This window comes from Ylistrum balloti, unplaced genomic scaffold (genome assembly GCF_031769215.1).
Source record: "Ylistrum balloti isolate Yb309-2 unplaced genomic scaffold, AGI_CSIRO_Ybal_v1 Utg369798, whole genome shotgun sequence".
In the NCBI taxonomy this organism is placed as follows: domain Eukaryota; kingdom Metazoa; phylum Mollusca; class Bivalvia; order Pectinida; family Pectinidae; genus Ylistrum; species Ylistrum balloti.
In genome coordinates this window covers 637541-654897 of record NW_026781977.1, presented here as the reverse complement: position 1 = coordinate 654897, position 17357 = coordinate 637541, and the positions used below count along the sequence as shown (strand labels likewise).

At 33.8% G+C, this 17357-nt stretch overlaps 1 protein-coding gene across 1 annotated transcript in view; it reads left to right on the top strand.

Moving 5' to 3' along the window:
* Nucleotides 1-16879, top strand: part of LOC132544411 (serine/threonine-protein kinase 25-like) — a 42417-nt gene extending 25538 nt beyond the window's left edge. Inside the window, exons 13-18 of the mRNA XM_060208002.1 lie at nt 768-842; nt 4705-4872; nt 8797-8919; nt 13562-13660; nt 14154-14368; nt 15552-16879. Coding sequence (XP_060063985.1) covers nt 768-842; nt 4705-4872; nt 8797-8919; nt 13562-13660; nt 14154-14366 — 678 coding nt within the window. The 3' untranslated portion in view covers nt 14367-14368; nt 15552-16879. The remainder of the gene's footprint in view (nt 1-767; nt 843-4704; nt 4873-8796; nt 8920-13561; nt 13661-14153; nt 14369-15551) is intronic.
* Nucleotides 16880-17357: the final 478 nt, after the last annotated feature.

Below are 17357 nucleotides of genomic sequence, written 5' to 3'. Positions count from 1 at the left end.
AATATAAGATTTGATGGCAATGTGTGCAAGTTGTTATTTTCTGTCTTGTATTTTCATGCTGTCACTTATCAGTACATGTACCTTATGTTGATGTAGGGGAGATAACTCACTTTTATCAACACAAAATGAAATACACTTTTTTTTCACTGCTGGATAACATATGAAGTCACAATTAACATACATGGATGAAATAAATATATCACAATTTGTACAACACAAAACTCACAAGTCTTTTTTTAAAGGACACTTTTCAGTTTTAACACATTTATTAGTGAAAGCTTGCACATGCATGATCTGTATTGAATTCTTTCCTTTACAAACTGATCACACCTTATTAGACACAAAAGAATAGTTCTACACAATTTATTTGCAGCAATTTACCTAGTTAATTGAGAGGGAATATTATCTCTCCTGATTACTCAAATGTTTGGGATAAAAAATAAATATATTGCTTGCTGCATGAAGTAGAAATAGATCTATTCTGTTCATTCGTTTTGGTAGGTTCTCCTCTAAAGATGATTTAGTATGTGTTGAAAAGGATAGGTTTTCTAGTTCTGTTTCCTAGTCAAATTCACTGCAAGGAGTTGTCAGGATTTAGGACAAGAGTTGACTGTAGAAAGTGAATGAATGTATTGCATTTAATACTTGAATGATTAACACCCTGTGATAGGTGGTTAGAGTTGTGACGACTGATAGTGTAGCCTAACACAGACCTTATATGTAGACTAACAGGTGTTTTATACCTGGACTTACTCTGTGTTGTTTAGCCAGTACATAAGGGACCCATCATACATAGCCGGGCGGAGTCAGCCCCGGCCCTTAACACTGACCGGCGAGAACCTGTAAGTCTGTTGCCAGTTCTTCTTGTACTGACTTAAGCTTCAATTCCCAACAAACTGCACAAGACTGATTCAAAATCTCTAGTGTAGAATTTATTAATGCTATGTTTGACAGTTCTTATCAAAAAAAAAAAAAAGAAAAAATTGCCTGTGATTGTAGATCTGCCTCTCAGGACAAGTGTTGCATCCTTTCAATAGGTTTTAATGTATTGAAGAAAAAATCAGAAACATAAAAGAGAGAAAGGCAGATGCTTTTGCAATAGAGTTAAGTCTACTCTAAGTTCTTTTGAATCAGTCTAAAACAGAAGTAACAGTATAATGGGTAGACATGTTGCTTCATTTTGTTTCCTGTCTGTTGATAACAAGAATTCTTTAATGAAAATAAAAACAACAGGAGAGGATTGGGGGCCATTATGTAATATGCAAAATGTAAGGATGAATTTTAATCTTATTTCATTCGCATCATTATTTAAGATCAATTGTTTACATGTAAATAAGCTTTAGATGAGATTATCGTCTTGACTATGGAGATTGAAACATTCATGTACCATTTAGAAGGAATCTTTTCAAACTCTAGATTTTTCATTCGACGCCTTATTCTCTTCTGAGATGGAATTGGGTGTTTTATTTCATAAGTAAGATATACTGTTGCATTAAGGATAATATCTATCGTGTTATTCCTGTTTTAGTCTTTACAAGGGAGTGCCCATGAAAATGAAGATCATTTCTTTGAAGAAAGAATGAAAAGTTTTTAAATTGTTCAGGGTCATGTCATGTAATATCTGTTTAGGACCATGTCATGTAATACCTGTTTAGGACCATGTCATGTGATATCTAGTTACAACTGTGTCATATGACCTGTTTAGGACGGTGTTATGTGACTTTAAACTTATAGGCAACATGTCACCCATTATATTACAAATCAGAAACATTTTTGATGACACGGATCAGAGGACCCCACGCTTTGTGCATGTGTTGGGCTGGTTCACCCTGCATGCATGTCACATGTAGATAACTTAATGGCTTATTCCGAAGTTGCTGATAGAATTCTAATCTTAGATAATTTTCTAAATCACTGTAACATTAACATTTTAGATCACTGACAATTCATTAAAAGTAGGTACGTTTGACGTCGGTAGTAAAATCAAGTTTCTTCGGGTGTCTTAGGATGACCTAGTATTTGATATTCTCTGTGATTATTGCAAAGGATAAGATGTATTGACATATTTGTATAACATCTGGTCCTTTTAAACATACCGCTTAAATCTTGTGTTCTTTAAAAATGATTATTTAACACTGTTTATTTGACATGTTAGTCTTCGAGTGTATTAGACGAGCACTTAATGAGGATTGTCCTGATTCTTGATGTCACATACTTGTTCTCTTTGGAAAATGAGGCTACCTTACACCACTGATTAATGAGCAATTTCATTTCTTTTTTTTTTTTTTTTAGCAACCTTTTAACCTTAACTACAGTACATTTAACTATGAGATTTTCTGTCATTTTAACTTCAGTCTTCACACAATTTTGTCTTTTTGTTTTTTCAGTCTGAAAAAAAAATTCTTTGCTTGTTTCAATCACAAAAATGTTTTCCACTGAATGCTTTTCTTGTGTTTTCGTTTCTAGAATTGGAATTTTAGAGAACCTACACAAATCGTTTAAATGATTTTTTCAATCAATTTAAAATATTTGCACAATTAGTGGAAAACCAAAACAAATTAAAGGTAATTTCTTTAAAAGCTTGGAAGCTGTTTGAAAAGGGAAGGAACAGAAATCGTGAAAATGGTTTGGCAGTTTTGTTTAAAACCAGGAAAAACCTGTGTAAATAGGGACAGACTAGATGCAGTGGTACAATACCAGAAACTGATTGATATGAGTTTTTACAGTATTATTAATGATTTTTAGCACTATCAATGTGTAAAGCACCTTAATGCACGTTGTAGTTTAATGAATGTTCAGGCAAAGACAAAAATTCCCTCATTATAGTGACCTCATTCGTGCAACTTTATTTCAAAACCAACTTTGATGGAAGAATATTATGAGAATACCTTAAAAGTGTTTCAAGTTTGTGGTCAATATTCATTGTAATTTTAACAGTTATGTTATGCATCACTACTGACTCACTGAAAAGTCATATGATGTATAAAAATATCTTCCTTTTGATAGCTGTCCTGTTAATTGAACATTCATGCATGCTGAAACTTAACTATTGCACATTTTGATATATATATACTGTATATATATTTATGTTTGATATATATCTAAAACAAGTTAATGTGTCCTGTAGTTTTTCTGCAGTTTGTATTGAAAGGGTATATGAAGCACGTAATTTTTCCTTAAGAACAAAAGATATAGGTCAGTCAGCTCCTTGCTATAAATTGGTTTACTGGCCAATAAATTGAATAATATATACATGAGAAGACTTTCAACTGTTTCATCTTCTTTTCAAAAAGATAGTGGTTGTTTGAAGTTTGATGTTGATATTAAAGTAAAAAGCTACTGATATGTTAGGATGAATTTAAGGCTGGGGACGAATTAACAGTAAAAAGCGAAGATGAAAAGAACCCTGGGTGAATGTTTCCCCATATATGCAGTATATATATATTCATACAGTATATCATTCTGACATTGGTGTCAAACAGATAATCACATTTATTGCTATATGCCTAGATTTGCATTCTTTTTTCCACAGCATTGTTCACATCTTCAATGAAAAAAATTAGAATATGATCTGAAAGAAATTTTTCAAAAATATCCAATTTCTTCACAATTGCATCCAATTGTTAAAGGAAGATCAAACTTGTTTGAGTCAGAAAAGTTCAAGATATTGAATTTGTTGTCTGGAGAAAACCTGTTCTTGAATACAGTCTATGTGTAAACTGCATCATGTACATTAAACTCTGTAGAAGATATAAAACTAACTGTTCTTACCATATTCATTCTGCACTATAAGCCCAGTCTGTGTTATCTTTGATTCAAACTCAGACAGTGGGCTTATTTCAGGACAACAGAATACTAGGTAGTATTTTTCAGTAATTCTACTGTACAGTATAAGATAAGTGAGGGTATTTTACCAGACATGATGGATGCTTGTTGGATCAAAATTGTCTGTTGTAATAGACAGTATATATACATTGAAAGAAAGTCCTGAAATGTTAAGATATATATGTAAGTTTAAGTACAGTATTTGAGAATAAAATCGTAGAAATTCAGATCACTTGAAGCACATTTTGAAAATATATATAATAAGAAATTGTTTCTCGAGTCTTTTTCCTGTAGCTTTGCTTCTATGGTCTCAGTGCAAATTCTGCCAGACAGCGGGGGAGGGGAAATGGTGTGCTCTGTTTTGAACTATTTGTTTTCGCTCTGTTGCACCTGTCTCTGGTTTTATTTCTATGTACATCTTGTTGATAAATCTTTTTATCACAAGTTTATGTTGCATCACTTAGAAAAGAAATATTAACAGATTTTCATGTACCAATAATGTAGAAATTTTGAGCTTAAGTATTGAATGACAACAGAAACAATGCTTTTGTAGTTTGGAAACCAAAACTGAATCTTTAAAAATTTTAAAAATAAACCTGAGTAATTATTTGATAGAAATGTACAGGTTGAAAAAATAACATTGATTACACATTAGAACATTGAGACAGAATTTTTCTAAAATTTTCAGAGAATTCACAAAAAGTATATTCACTTTGTATTCAACATCTTCATTTACCTCGAAGAATATTGTACATCCAACTTTCTCCGCCCCAACTGAGTGAAGCATGCCCTGTGACTTGAAGCTGTGTGCTGCTTGTATAGAATGCAGATTGTAGAGTTGACAATTAGCGAGTGTTGTTTATCTGCTTGCCATTTCAGACGGGCGTAGTGCACCTGCGTAGTAGCTCAGATATCACGCCTCCATTAGTGTCCCCCTCCAAACCTAACTACTATGCCCAGCATCCCTCCTCCTCAAACATCGCCTCGTCTCCTGGCCATGCCCCCAACAATCATCAGTACCGTGACCAGCAACAACGCGAACAACGAGTAAGTGTCTAATTATGCGTATAGTTGGATAACATGCATGATTTATTTCCATTGTGTATTTATTACAGAATAATTTTGCTGTAATACTTTTGAACCTTGTTTTGAGAATTCCAGTTTGCCCTCTAAATGGTGTAATTGGTGAATAGTTTGTACCCAGTAGGTGACTTAGCCATGGTTAGCTTTAGTCTTAGTCATAATTCAAAGTTCTAAAAGTTCAAAATCAAATGATTTAATTCCTGTCTCCTAGAAGTGGGGATCTTATACATAAAATAAGCTTCTATAATAGTGCCTTTTCCTTTAAGGAAAGAAACATTTCTTTTGGGGCCTCATCTTTTGAAAAAGAACTCCCTTGATTACCATATCCCATAAGTGAATTTTTGTTCTGAAGGATCCATTCATTAATTCGAAGATAATGTATGACTTTGTTCTCTAGCATGTTTCATAAGGGCATAAGAGACCCCTATCCCCTCAATGGTGGTGACAGGATTTGGATTTCTGTCCAATATCCACCACTACTTACCTACAAAATTATCTCCATTGTAGTGTTTCTGCAGTTGATATTTCTAATCTGCTTTTCTTCACAACATTGCTTATAGTTTATAATTTTAGATGGAATTTCTGCTGGAAAACAAACTCGCTTACAAGCAGATTTCACTTGTGCACTAATCATTAATAGTGGAACAAAGATTCAGTCACCAAATTTTATTGTACAGCATCGTTACCAGCCAGACAGTCAACATGTCTTTCTGACAGTAACCTTGTGGTACTGTTTACATGTCTTTCTGACAGTAACCTTGTTGTACTGTTTACATGTCTGTCTGACAGTATCCTTGTGGTACTGTTAAATGTTTTTCTGACAGTAACCTTGTGGTACTGTTAAATGTCTTTCTGACAGTATCCTTGTGGTACTGTTAACATGTCTTTCTAACAGTAACCTTGTGGTACTGTTAAATGTCTTTCTGACAGTATCCTTGTGGTACTGTTAAATGTCTTTCTGACAGTATCCTTGTGGTACTGTTAACATGTCTTTCTAACAGTAACCTTGTGGTACTGTTTAGACGTCTTTCTGACAGTAACCATGAAATACTGTTTACACGTCTTTCTGACAGTAACCTTGTGATACTGTTTACACGTCTTTCTGACAGTATCCTTGTGGTCCGGTTTACATGTCCTTCTGACAGTATCCTTGTGGTACTGTTTACATGTCTTTCTGACCTAACCTTGATGTACTGTTTACATGTTTTTCTGACCTTACCTTGTGGTACTGTTTACATGTTTTTCTGACAGTATCCTTGTAGTCCTGTTTACATGTCTTTCTGACAGTATCCTTGTGGTACTGTTTACATGTCTTTCTGACAGTATCCTTGTGGTACTGTTTACATGTCTTTCTGACAGTATCCTTGTGGTACTGTTTACATGTCTTTCTGACAGTTACCTTGTGGTACTGTTTACATGTCTTTCTGACAGTATCCTTGTGGTACTGTTTACATGTCTTTCTGACAGTATCCTTGTGGTACTGTTTACATGTCTTTCTGACAGTATCCTTGTGGTACTGTTTACATGTCTTTCTGACAGTATCCTTGTGGTACTGTTTACATGTCTTTCTGACAGTATCCTTGTAGTCCTGTTTACATGTCTTTCTGACAGTAACCTTGTGGTACTGTTTACATGTCTTTCTGACAGTATCCTTGTTGTACTATTTACATGTCTTTCTGACAGTATCCTTGTGGTACTGTTTACATGTCTTTCTGACCTAACCTTTGGTACTGTTTACATGTCTTTCTGACAGTATCCTTGTGGTACTGTTTACATGTCTTTCTGACAGTATCCTTGTGGTCCTGTTTATATGTCTTTCTGACAGTATCTTTGTGGTACTGTTACATGTCTTTCTGACAGTATCCTTGTGGTACTGTTTACGTCTTTCTGACAGTATCTTTGTGGTACTGTTACATGTCTTTCTGACCTAACCTTTGGTACTGTTTACATGTCTTTCTGACAGTATCCTTGTGGTACTGTTTACATGTCTTTCTGACCTAACCTTTGGTACTGTTTACATGTCTGTCTGACAGTATCTTGTGGTACTGTTTACATGTCTGTCTGACAGTTACCTTGTGGTACTGTTTACATGTCTTTCTGACAGTATCCTTGTGGTACTGTTTACATGTCTTTCTGACAGTATCCTTGTGGTACTGTTTACATGTCTGACTGACAGTATCCTTGTGGTACTGTTTACATGTCTTTCTGACAGTATCCTTGTGGTACTGTTTACATGTCTTTCTGACAGTATCCTTGTGGTACTGTTTACATGTCTTTCTGACAGTAACCTTGTGGTACTGTTTACATGTCTTTCTGACAGTAACCTTGTGGTACTGTTTACATGTCTTTCTGACAGTAACCTTGTGGTACTGTTTACATGTCTTTCTGACCTAATGTACTGTTTACGTGTCTTTCTGACAGTATCCTTGTGGTACTGTTTACATGTCTTTCTGACAGTATCCTTGTGGTCCTGTTTATATGTCTTTCTGACAGTATCTTTGTGGTACTGTTAAATGTCTTTCTGACAGTATCCTTGTGGTACTGTTTACGTCTTTCTGACAGTATCTTTGTGGTACTGTTACATGTCTTTCTGACCTAACCTTTGGTACTGTTTACATGTCTTTCTGACAGTATCATTGTGGTACTGTTTACATGTCTTTCTGACCTAACCTTTGGTACTGTTTACATGTCTGTCTGACAGTATCTTGTGGTACTGTTTACATGTCTGTCTGACAGTATCCTTGTGGTACTGTTTACATGTCTTTCTGACAGTATCCTTGTGGTACTGTTTACATGTCTTTCTGACAGTATCCTTGTGGTACTGTTTACATGTCTTTCTGACAGTATCCTTGTGGTACTGTTTACATGTCTTTCTGACAGTATCCTTGTGGTACTGTTTACATGTCTTTCTGACAGTATCCTTGTGGTACTGTTTACATGTCTTTCTGACAGTATCCTTGTGGTACTGTTTACATGTCTTTCTGACAGTATCCTTGTGGTCCTGTTTATATGTCTTTCTGACAGTATCTTTGAGGTACTGTTACATGTCTTTCTGACAGTATCCTTGTGGTCCTGTTTATATGTCTTTCTGACAGTATCTTTGAGGTACTGTTACATGTCTTTCTGACAGTATCCTTGTGGTCCTGTTTATATGTCTTTCTGACAGTATCCTTGTGGTACTGTTTACATGTCTTTCTGACAGTAACCTTGTGGTACTGTTTACATGTCTTTCTGACAGTATCCTTGTGGTACTGTTTACATGTCTTTCTGACAGTATCCTTGTGGTCCTGTTTATATGTCTTTCTGACAGTATCTTTGTGGTACTGTTACATGTCTTTCTGACAGTATCCTTGTGGTACTGTTTACGTCTTTCTGACAGTATCTTTGTGGTACTGTTACATGTCTTTCTGACAGTATCCTTGTGGTCCTGTTTATATGTCTTTCTGACAGTATCCTTGAGGTACTGTTTACATGTCTTTCTGACCTAACCTTGTGGTCCTATAAAATTGTACTTGGAGTTTATACTGATTGATTGAATTTACCACAAAAACCTCTTTGTTTGTGCTTTGAGATGGTTTCTGCCCTGATTTTTACTAACTTCAAACCAGCTATTTAATCTACATGTTGAGTTTTGCTGTGAATTTTGCTTTGAAGATAACAATTAGTTGAATGTGTTGTATATCTTATTTTAAGCCTTTTTAGGGACAGGAGTTGGAGACTTCAATAGAACGATTACAGTCTTTGGAGAAAAATCTGAATATTTTCTTGCAGTGATGAAGGAATTTAGGGGTGATGGATATATATAAAATTTTAATCGTAATGCTACAATTACAGTTTATACAGTAGAAAGACATTCATGTGTTTATTTTTCTGTAACCACATTTGTAGCATTTATCTCGACCCAAATCCCAGTATGATGTGCCTAGTAGCACTAACCATCAATCGGACCAACATGTGGATCGGTTCATACAAGCCAAGGATATGTCACATGGACCCTATGGTGGATATTATGTGAGTTATCTCCCCTGCTCAGGGGTTCATCTTGGCAGGCCCTGTTCCAGCGCACGGGAAGAGGTGTTTTAAGTATTGTCTGGCCCCTGGGACATTGAAGTCAGGAATTCAAGGATGTGTCAGAACCTAACACTGTTATCTCATACAATGTTTTGATTGAAAAAAACCTGTTCTATAAACACTATCTCAAACTTGAAATTTTAGAAATCATACCTGTTTTGGAAAAAACTGGTCATTATTTTTTCAAGACTTATAAAAGTAAAGAAAAAAAAAGGAGAAAGTACTAGAAGAGTATTTTGACAATCTTTTTGAAATTGTTGGAAGTCCAAGATTAAAAAATTTCACAGATGAAATACAAAATAAAAATTAAAAAGTGTTACAGGAATATATTGAAACATTTGTTATTCCTTACAACATCTAAACCTTAGATATGATTTAAATATGAGAAGAAGTGTCAGTAATATGTCAGAATACATCATTTATTACGTCAATGTTATTATTCAGATATCCTCATGTTGCTTGAAAAAGCTGTTCTGTTTGCCAAAATTTTCATACTGTCTTTCCATAGCATAAACAATGATATCTTTTTGTTACAATGCCTTTGATTGACTAGTACAGATCAAAGCTGATCAGCTAGTACAGCTCAAGGTTGGATCATAACTTCTCATAGGAAAGAGTGTCTGAGAAATATTTAAAACATTTTGGTATGTTAAAGGTAGATAAAGTTTATGTGTATGATGTTACAAACATACTCATCTTCACCAATGTTAGGTTAAGATACCTTTAGAACTGAGAAGTGTCTCCCAAAATAATTCAACATTCAGATGTTATAAAGTTGGCTTAGCCCCATTAGGTTGCCAGAACACTGACGTTCAGTGATTAAACAACACTAAGTAACAGGAGTCATGGAGACAGAAAACCTGTTACTACCAACCAACCAACAATATGTGTCCACTGGAATGATGCTCTACCTTATTGAGACATACAGCTAGGATAAACCTTCAATTTATGAAGAGTTTGAAGATATAATTTGTTACATGTATTTTAAAAAATAATTAAAAAAAAAAAAATTCTTGGGAAAAAATTAGTTTATCATGACTCAGCTGCTTTACATATTGCTCGCTTAATTTCTTGACAAATATTTTAATTGAAGTTCTTTGTTTAATCTGTTTGAAATTCATTTCCTCATGATTTCATTGGAGTACCAGGCTTCAAGTTTATCACCTGATAAATGTGACTAAATGCTGTTTTTATTTCAATTTGTTCTGATTTATCAGGCAGAATATGAGCAGTATGAAAGGACTTTAAAATGTATCAAGGGAAACATAGGGCATAGTACGGGAGAAAGTGTTAACATGATCTTTGGAGGGAGGGGGAAGGTTTAATATTGATATTCATAAAAGAAAATGAGGAATAAAAGTCCTTGCTAAATGAAGTTCATTTTGCATTTTGAAAAAAAAAACTACTGGTATATTTTCGATGTTTTAAATGGAATTTACAATATTTGAATACGATAAGATGAAGTAGAATTTACTAATGAATTACAGCTCTGCATTCTGACATATTCTGACTCGACTTGTACTTGCAATTAAACCTTAATCTTGCATCTTTACCTTTTCAAATTAAATCTCAATTTTCTTCAGTTTGAATTAACCAATAAGACTGAAACTCATGTCCTGACATCTTCTTACTGACCAATCAAAACATCTGTTACATTGATTTCTGTCCAATAGGGGCCTGCCATTTGAGATTCCGCATGTTGCTGCATGTTGAAGGCTTCTTCAAGCATTGTTCTTACAGAAATGCCTAATATAAACTAACGATTGATCTTCTTTCTTCTCCAGCATGACGATAGTCCTGTTTACGTAACTCTGATGCTTCTATCATTAGTTCTAATTCTATTCCAGTTGGATGCTTAATTTAAATTTGTGCATTTACTGCAAGCTTGTTCACATGAAATAGTCTTGTTAAGAATTCTTGGTAATTTGAAAGTGAATTTGTAAGCCTTTAAAGAAATTTCATGTGAAATTAGAATTTTTGTGGTTATAAATTTTTATGTACATGAAACTGAATTTTTATAAAAGTCCCTATGATCCATTCAGTGTGCACATCATAAATATAAAATGCTTGCTCAATGTGTAACAAACATGTTGTTATACAGTTTGTATTCAAGCCAAAAATGCTTTTTTTATTTCATCTGTATCGCCAGCAAATGATCATAAGTATTAGCTATTTGGATTTTTATGATTAGCGTGTGCGATTTTTCATACCAGACAAATTCACCATAACAAAATTTGTCGAATAACGATCAATATATAATCATCAGCTGTTTAATGAAGATTTTATCATACCATTGCATTGAGAAGTAACTTTGAAATAAAAGTTTAGAGGAAAAAAAAAAATATAAAAATGTTATCAAGCTTGCGAAATTTTTCAGAGCCAGGCATGTGGAAAATTTTCCAGAAAATTCTTTTTGGATATCCTTGCATTTCTACAAATGAAGCTGACTGTCATGTCTTCCTTAGAGACGACTGATTTGCGTTGTGATTTTTGCTTGTAACAGTTAATACCTTGTATCATTGATCAGTTGAATCTCCATGTTTAGAAACAAAAGGAAGACAACACAAGATAAAACCTATACAGATTTGAGATTTGATTTCAGTGATTTGCATGCTTCATTAACAGACTTTCTAGACCTTAAGTACCTGTTTAGAGATTGATATAAGATTATCTGACATTCTTATTCACAAGTATGTGACATACATAACATCAGCATGCGGTTCTGCAGGAGATTCTATTTCATGACTTTCCTGGCGAATCTTTTTATTAGCATGGCCCAGTTCACTTCCAAGGAGACTATCGATTTGTAATCAGCTACCTGGCTATGCTATACTGAATATGTATCAAAATACTGCATTGCTGTTAAAGTTAAGCACATATAAATGCATTTGTCTTCTGATGTTAGTTTTTAGTCTACATATATCTGTACATTTACTAATGCCCATTTTGCATACAGAATTTTATAAGCTTTTGGTTATATGACACATTGATCCAAACAGAATGGTTTTGTCATTAATTTTTATTCCTTGAAGTTTTAAAGATGTAAGAAACATAAAGGCTGAATTACATATGCATGTACTAAGAAATTTGCAGATTTACAAATTTCTTCATGTGTGATGATTCATCATGAAACACTCTCCATTCCTGATTTTGTACAAAGCGAAAATGAAAAAAAGGAGCTTACCTAAACATAAGACAATCTGCAAAAATGACGATATTTTTGTCAAGTCATGGATTCATGTGCTTTGTTTTTAGGCCACCAACCACAGGTGATAGTGTTTTCATTTGGTCTTTCGTCTGTTGTCCGCGCTGCCATTTCAGTTGTCAATTCATAAACAACTTCTGTTAATGCCACTTTTCAGGAAATGCTGCAAAATGGAACTTTCTGAAATCTAATATGTTTTTTTATGATTTGGAAATAATGGAAACCAAGATGACTGGGAGGCAGCCATCATGGAGGTAGTGATTCAAGTTTAATGATCAGTAGTATTTCGCAGAAAGTACTTGAGGGACCATTCTGAATTTTTAGGTGTACGCTTCTCATGATATTAAGTTATACAATTCTCATTATTATATTCCAATACTGATTGGTACATTTACCAAGAAGTTTTCCTTTGTTATTTGCTTGATATTTATTTCAAAGGTAAATAGGAAGAACGATTAGAAAAGAAATATTATGCAATGGTGGACACAAAGATCCCTCTGAAATATGTGCAGAAATATTATACAATACAGATATTTATGATTGAATATTTTTTTGACAATTTGTTTGTTACAATTTTTTATAAGTGAAAATCACATGCAAACTGAAATGTATGTATTTTTTAAAAACATTTACTTGTACATGATATATTCGTATTGTGTGATATTTTTTTATGTATTGAGAAACAATTTAACTTCTTTTTCAGGATTTTTTCTCTACTAATATGTTTCTTAATAATGATTTTCTTGTCTAATTTTAAACCCATAGATAATTTTTCTTTGTTACATACTTAAGCACTGTTTTATTAACACCTTAGATAACTTGGTATTGGGGTGAGGTATAGTTATTTATATACATTGGTACATGTTTGAACTACATAATACTATGGAAATTGAAAAAGGCATGAAGATAAGTAAAAGTTTACATATAGATTGGTCCACAAAAGCTGCATGTTGCATGAGAGGTATATTGGATTATAATATAGTCTTGTTTATCTGTATAGTGTAGTCTTTTTACATCATGCCTGATGTTTTTTGAAGATGAATATCTTAAAAGAATTTAGGAGATAAAATATCTTAAAGAAAAACACTATGCAAAATAATTATTTATGATGTTTTATGATAACAAACTGTCTCAGAATTGAAACAGATTGTCTTCTATAATGTAATATCACAACATGGGTACTGGATTCTGAAGATTTTACCTGGTAATTAGTTTTAAATATTATGAAATATTTCAACGCTACTTTCAATAATTGCAATTCCAAGTTAAGGATTCAAGATCACAGTTTGACTTGGCAACAGCACAGAATTAATGTAATTGCTATGTGTTCAAAGGAGAATTTTTGTATTTATGAGAGTGATCTCCCCTTTGTTACAGAGGCCACAGGCCCCTCAGCCCCCGCGTCCTGTGTCGATGCCTGATATCCCTCGTCTGTCACCCAGCCTAACTTCAACAGTTGTTCCTTTGCTGTCCAAGGTTTGTATAGCATAATTACATCCAAATTTTGAGTGTTGGGATCTATCCTGTCTGTTTCATATATATTTTGAAGGAACTACTCTCATCTGAAGATATAATTAAAAACAGCACATTACTTAAGTCAGCCTATACTACTGGATGGACAGAGGCTGGCAAATTCCAATTAGACTTACTTGTTTTATTATTAAAATAAAAAATGATACATGGAAGAAGTGACATCAAACATAGCCACAATTTCTCTACTTAGTATTATAAAATAAACGTTCCACTGCTGACAGTGTTTATTGTTCAATTGATGATATATCCATTTCTAGATTTTAATCTGACCTTGATTCATTCCCATTCTCCCTTCCTTTATCAAAGATATATGACATATCCATTCTCACCTCCATTACTGAAGAGTTATGAAACACTTGTGATACATATTGTTGTTTATGTACCTAAAACACGTAACGTTACTCTCCTTTACTGAATATTCAATTTTAATGTCTAGTTAAAGGACGATTACAAGGAGGAGTACCGTCGTAATGGTCGGCCTATACAGAGAACAGAAGCTGTTGATGAACTCAGGAATGCCTTTGAGCTGGCAGAGAAATCTTGTCCAGGCATCACAGATGATTTAGTGGCAGGATTGATGGGAAGATTAGCTATGTCACACATGTCAGAGCAAGATATCAGGAGGGCAGTTGAAAAGGTCAAGAGATAAGGGTAAGCTTAAGCAGCTGTTTCACAAATTGTCTCAGAGACTGTTACATTGTTGCCTGTCAAATGTAGGAATTTATCCATAGATGAAAATCTTGTATCATCACCAGTGATGGTGTGTAACTTTTCCATTGATGACCAACCATAGTGTTACTTTCTAGTCACTCCATTGAAATTTGCCAACTTTCTTGTGTGGACACAAATGATGACAAGGTTGAATAAGTTGGTTTTCCATCAAATAGTTCTCGTGTGGAATTCTGATTTTCTCTCTTTTAGTATATAAAAAAGTATTTCCAGATAACAGCATAAAATGGTTGAATACAGCGTAAAGCAGCCTATTAAAAATGGCATCATCTTGGTATCAAGCATAACATCAAACTATCCGACATCAAAAGACGCACTTTTGTTTCCCAAACATTTTCTAACAAGTCTTTTATCATTAAATTTTGTTTTCATTTGTTTTTCATTTTTAAAATGTGATAATAAGAAAAATTAAGGGTTTCCCATTATAATCATAATATATTCCACTCGTATGTTTCTTTCAATCATGAAAAACATATTCTGACTTACTCTTTAAACATGGATGATATTAAACGGGAAACCATTAAATGTCCTTTGTATATCATTTATCACTTATCAACCCTGTTATCATTGTCATAACACACTCTATAATAGCTATGATTGGCTATCTCCCCTGTTATCATTGTAATAGCACACTGTATGATAGCTATGATTGGCTACCTCCCCTGTTATCATTGTAATAACACACTGTATGGTAGCTATGATTGACTATCTCCCCTTTTATCAGTGTAATAACACCTATTTCAGTAGCTGTGATTGGCTACAGACACTGTCATCAGTGTAGTAACACATATCACGGTAGCTGTGGTTGGCTGCCGACTCTGTCATTACATCTTGTCTAATCAAAAGAAGTTTAAACAAATGTTTATAATAGTATCTACTTCATGCAGTAAACAGCATTTTAATGTCTTAAGATCCTCTTTTTGTGAATTTTCTGATGAAACAGCTTAGTAATAATCTCCAACCAGAACTATACAAAACTTAATCATTCTACTTTGCTTGCATTATTATGAAAATTTGAAACTTTAATTTTATAATTTATTACTATTCAAAATGTGTCTTTTTAATGTTACACTACTGTTAAACACTAATTTTTGTTTTGTTGCAGACCGTCCTAGCCAGTGAAGTGCTTTTCTTTAAATATCTTTGCAAAATTGTGCGTGGTTTCCAGTGGAGTATAACAACGCTTGGTCAGCCATTACAAATTTTACGTACATCATTCCCAGCATGCAACCGGTCATGTGATTGACCTATCATATGTCTGCCTTGCAGCAGTCTATAGGCCATGTGACTTATCGTTACGTCTGCTGTATGGCATGCAACGGGTCATGTGACTAATTGTTTAAATAACTTAGAAACGTTTTTTCATTTCATTGGAAAAGAATTTTTACCAAAAAATGTGTTGTTGGTTAATTAGCGATTGACGAACAAGTCAAGTGCAAAGTTACTATGTGATACTTAATGTAGTGTGTTGGAGTGTAGAGAATGGAGATCCAGGATAGGACAACCGGGTGCTTTTATAGATGGTATAATGGATATATATATATACAGTTCATCACAGTCATATTATGATATAAAACTGAAGTAAGAATACAACTTAGGAACAGCACTGTGCCCCGACCAATTATTGCTGCTGTTACATGTCCCTCAGCCCATAGTTAGCCAATCAGTGGCAGCCTTTTGAATGAATTTGAGATCATTTCACATAATGCTGATGTAAAATGTTGGGTATTATTCCTGAGGCTAAGATTAAATCAGTAAATGATTAAATACAGTGGTTAGGTTCTAGCTTCAACGTGTACAGTGAATGTTTGTTTCAGGCTTAAGCTTTTGTGCCTCAGTGGTAAGGACAGATCATGTCTGCCAACGTTAGAAATAATCTTAGATAAATGCCATTATGGATTTCTTTGAATTTGAGATACAAGCTTTTCCATTTTATCCATAAAGAGGTAATATTTGACCAGGTTTTTGGATAGTTTTCTTGGTGAAATGAATAATGTTAACATGATATAGTAGTTGAAGAAGAGACGTCTGAACAAATCTCCAAAACATCATCATGTTAATTTTGAGGAAAATACACCATGAAATCTTGGTTCATGTACATTGAAAATTGTGCATTTTATGACTTAAGTTGTCTTCATTGAATATGTAAAATTCAAACTTGAATTAGCATCCATGAAGCCAAATGTTCTGTATACATGTTTTAACAATCTGTAGTATAACTGTATCATATTTCAACAGTTAAGGACATGATTGAGTTGGTACAGTGACTCGGAAGGTGTGTAGGAGAGTTGTCCACACATGATCAGGTCTTTGCAAACAAAGATTCTGTGTTATTGATATCACATTGCGGGGCAATGCTTAATGAGCCAAAAATTACTGGGATATAAGACTACAGCTTAATTACATCTAAAGAGTCAGTGCTGTAAAAGTATGGGGAGGGGAGAGGGTGGGGGTGATGGGTGTGTTATACAGAAAACAGCTGATCAATTAAAAAAAAAAAGGAAATATAAGGATGAATCATGAAAGAAAATAGCAATGAAAGTATTTTTCATTTCAGTGTATTTCTGATTAGTTTAGAGTGAAAACTCCTAAAAGATACCTGAATTCCTTACAGTATGAATGAAATTTCCAAGGTAATTTGTAAAGAAGGGATGGTGCACAAAAGATATACACTTAATGATGTTCTTAATTTTTGTTTTTTATTCTGATCACTTTTTTGAGTTATTTGTTAGCTATATTTGTATATTATCTGTGTATTACTTTTCCTACTATCGAAGGTTATTTTTGGTTACTGATAATATGAACTTCATTCAGTTTCATTATAGAACAATATTTAACATGTATTTATTTTTCTGAAGATTCTTAACTGTTTGCATAAAACTGAATTTTGTTCATAGTTTGATTCAGAAAA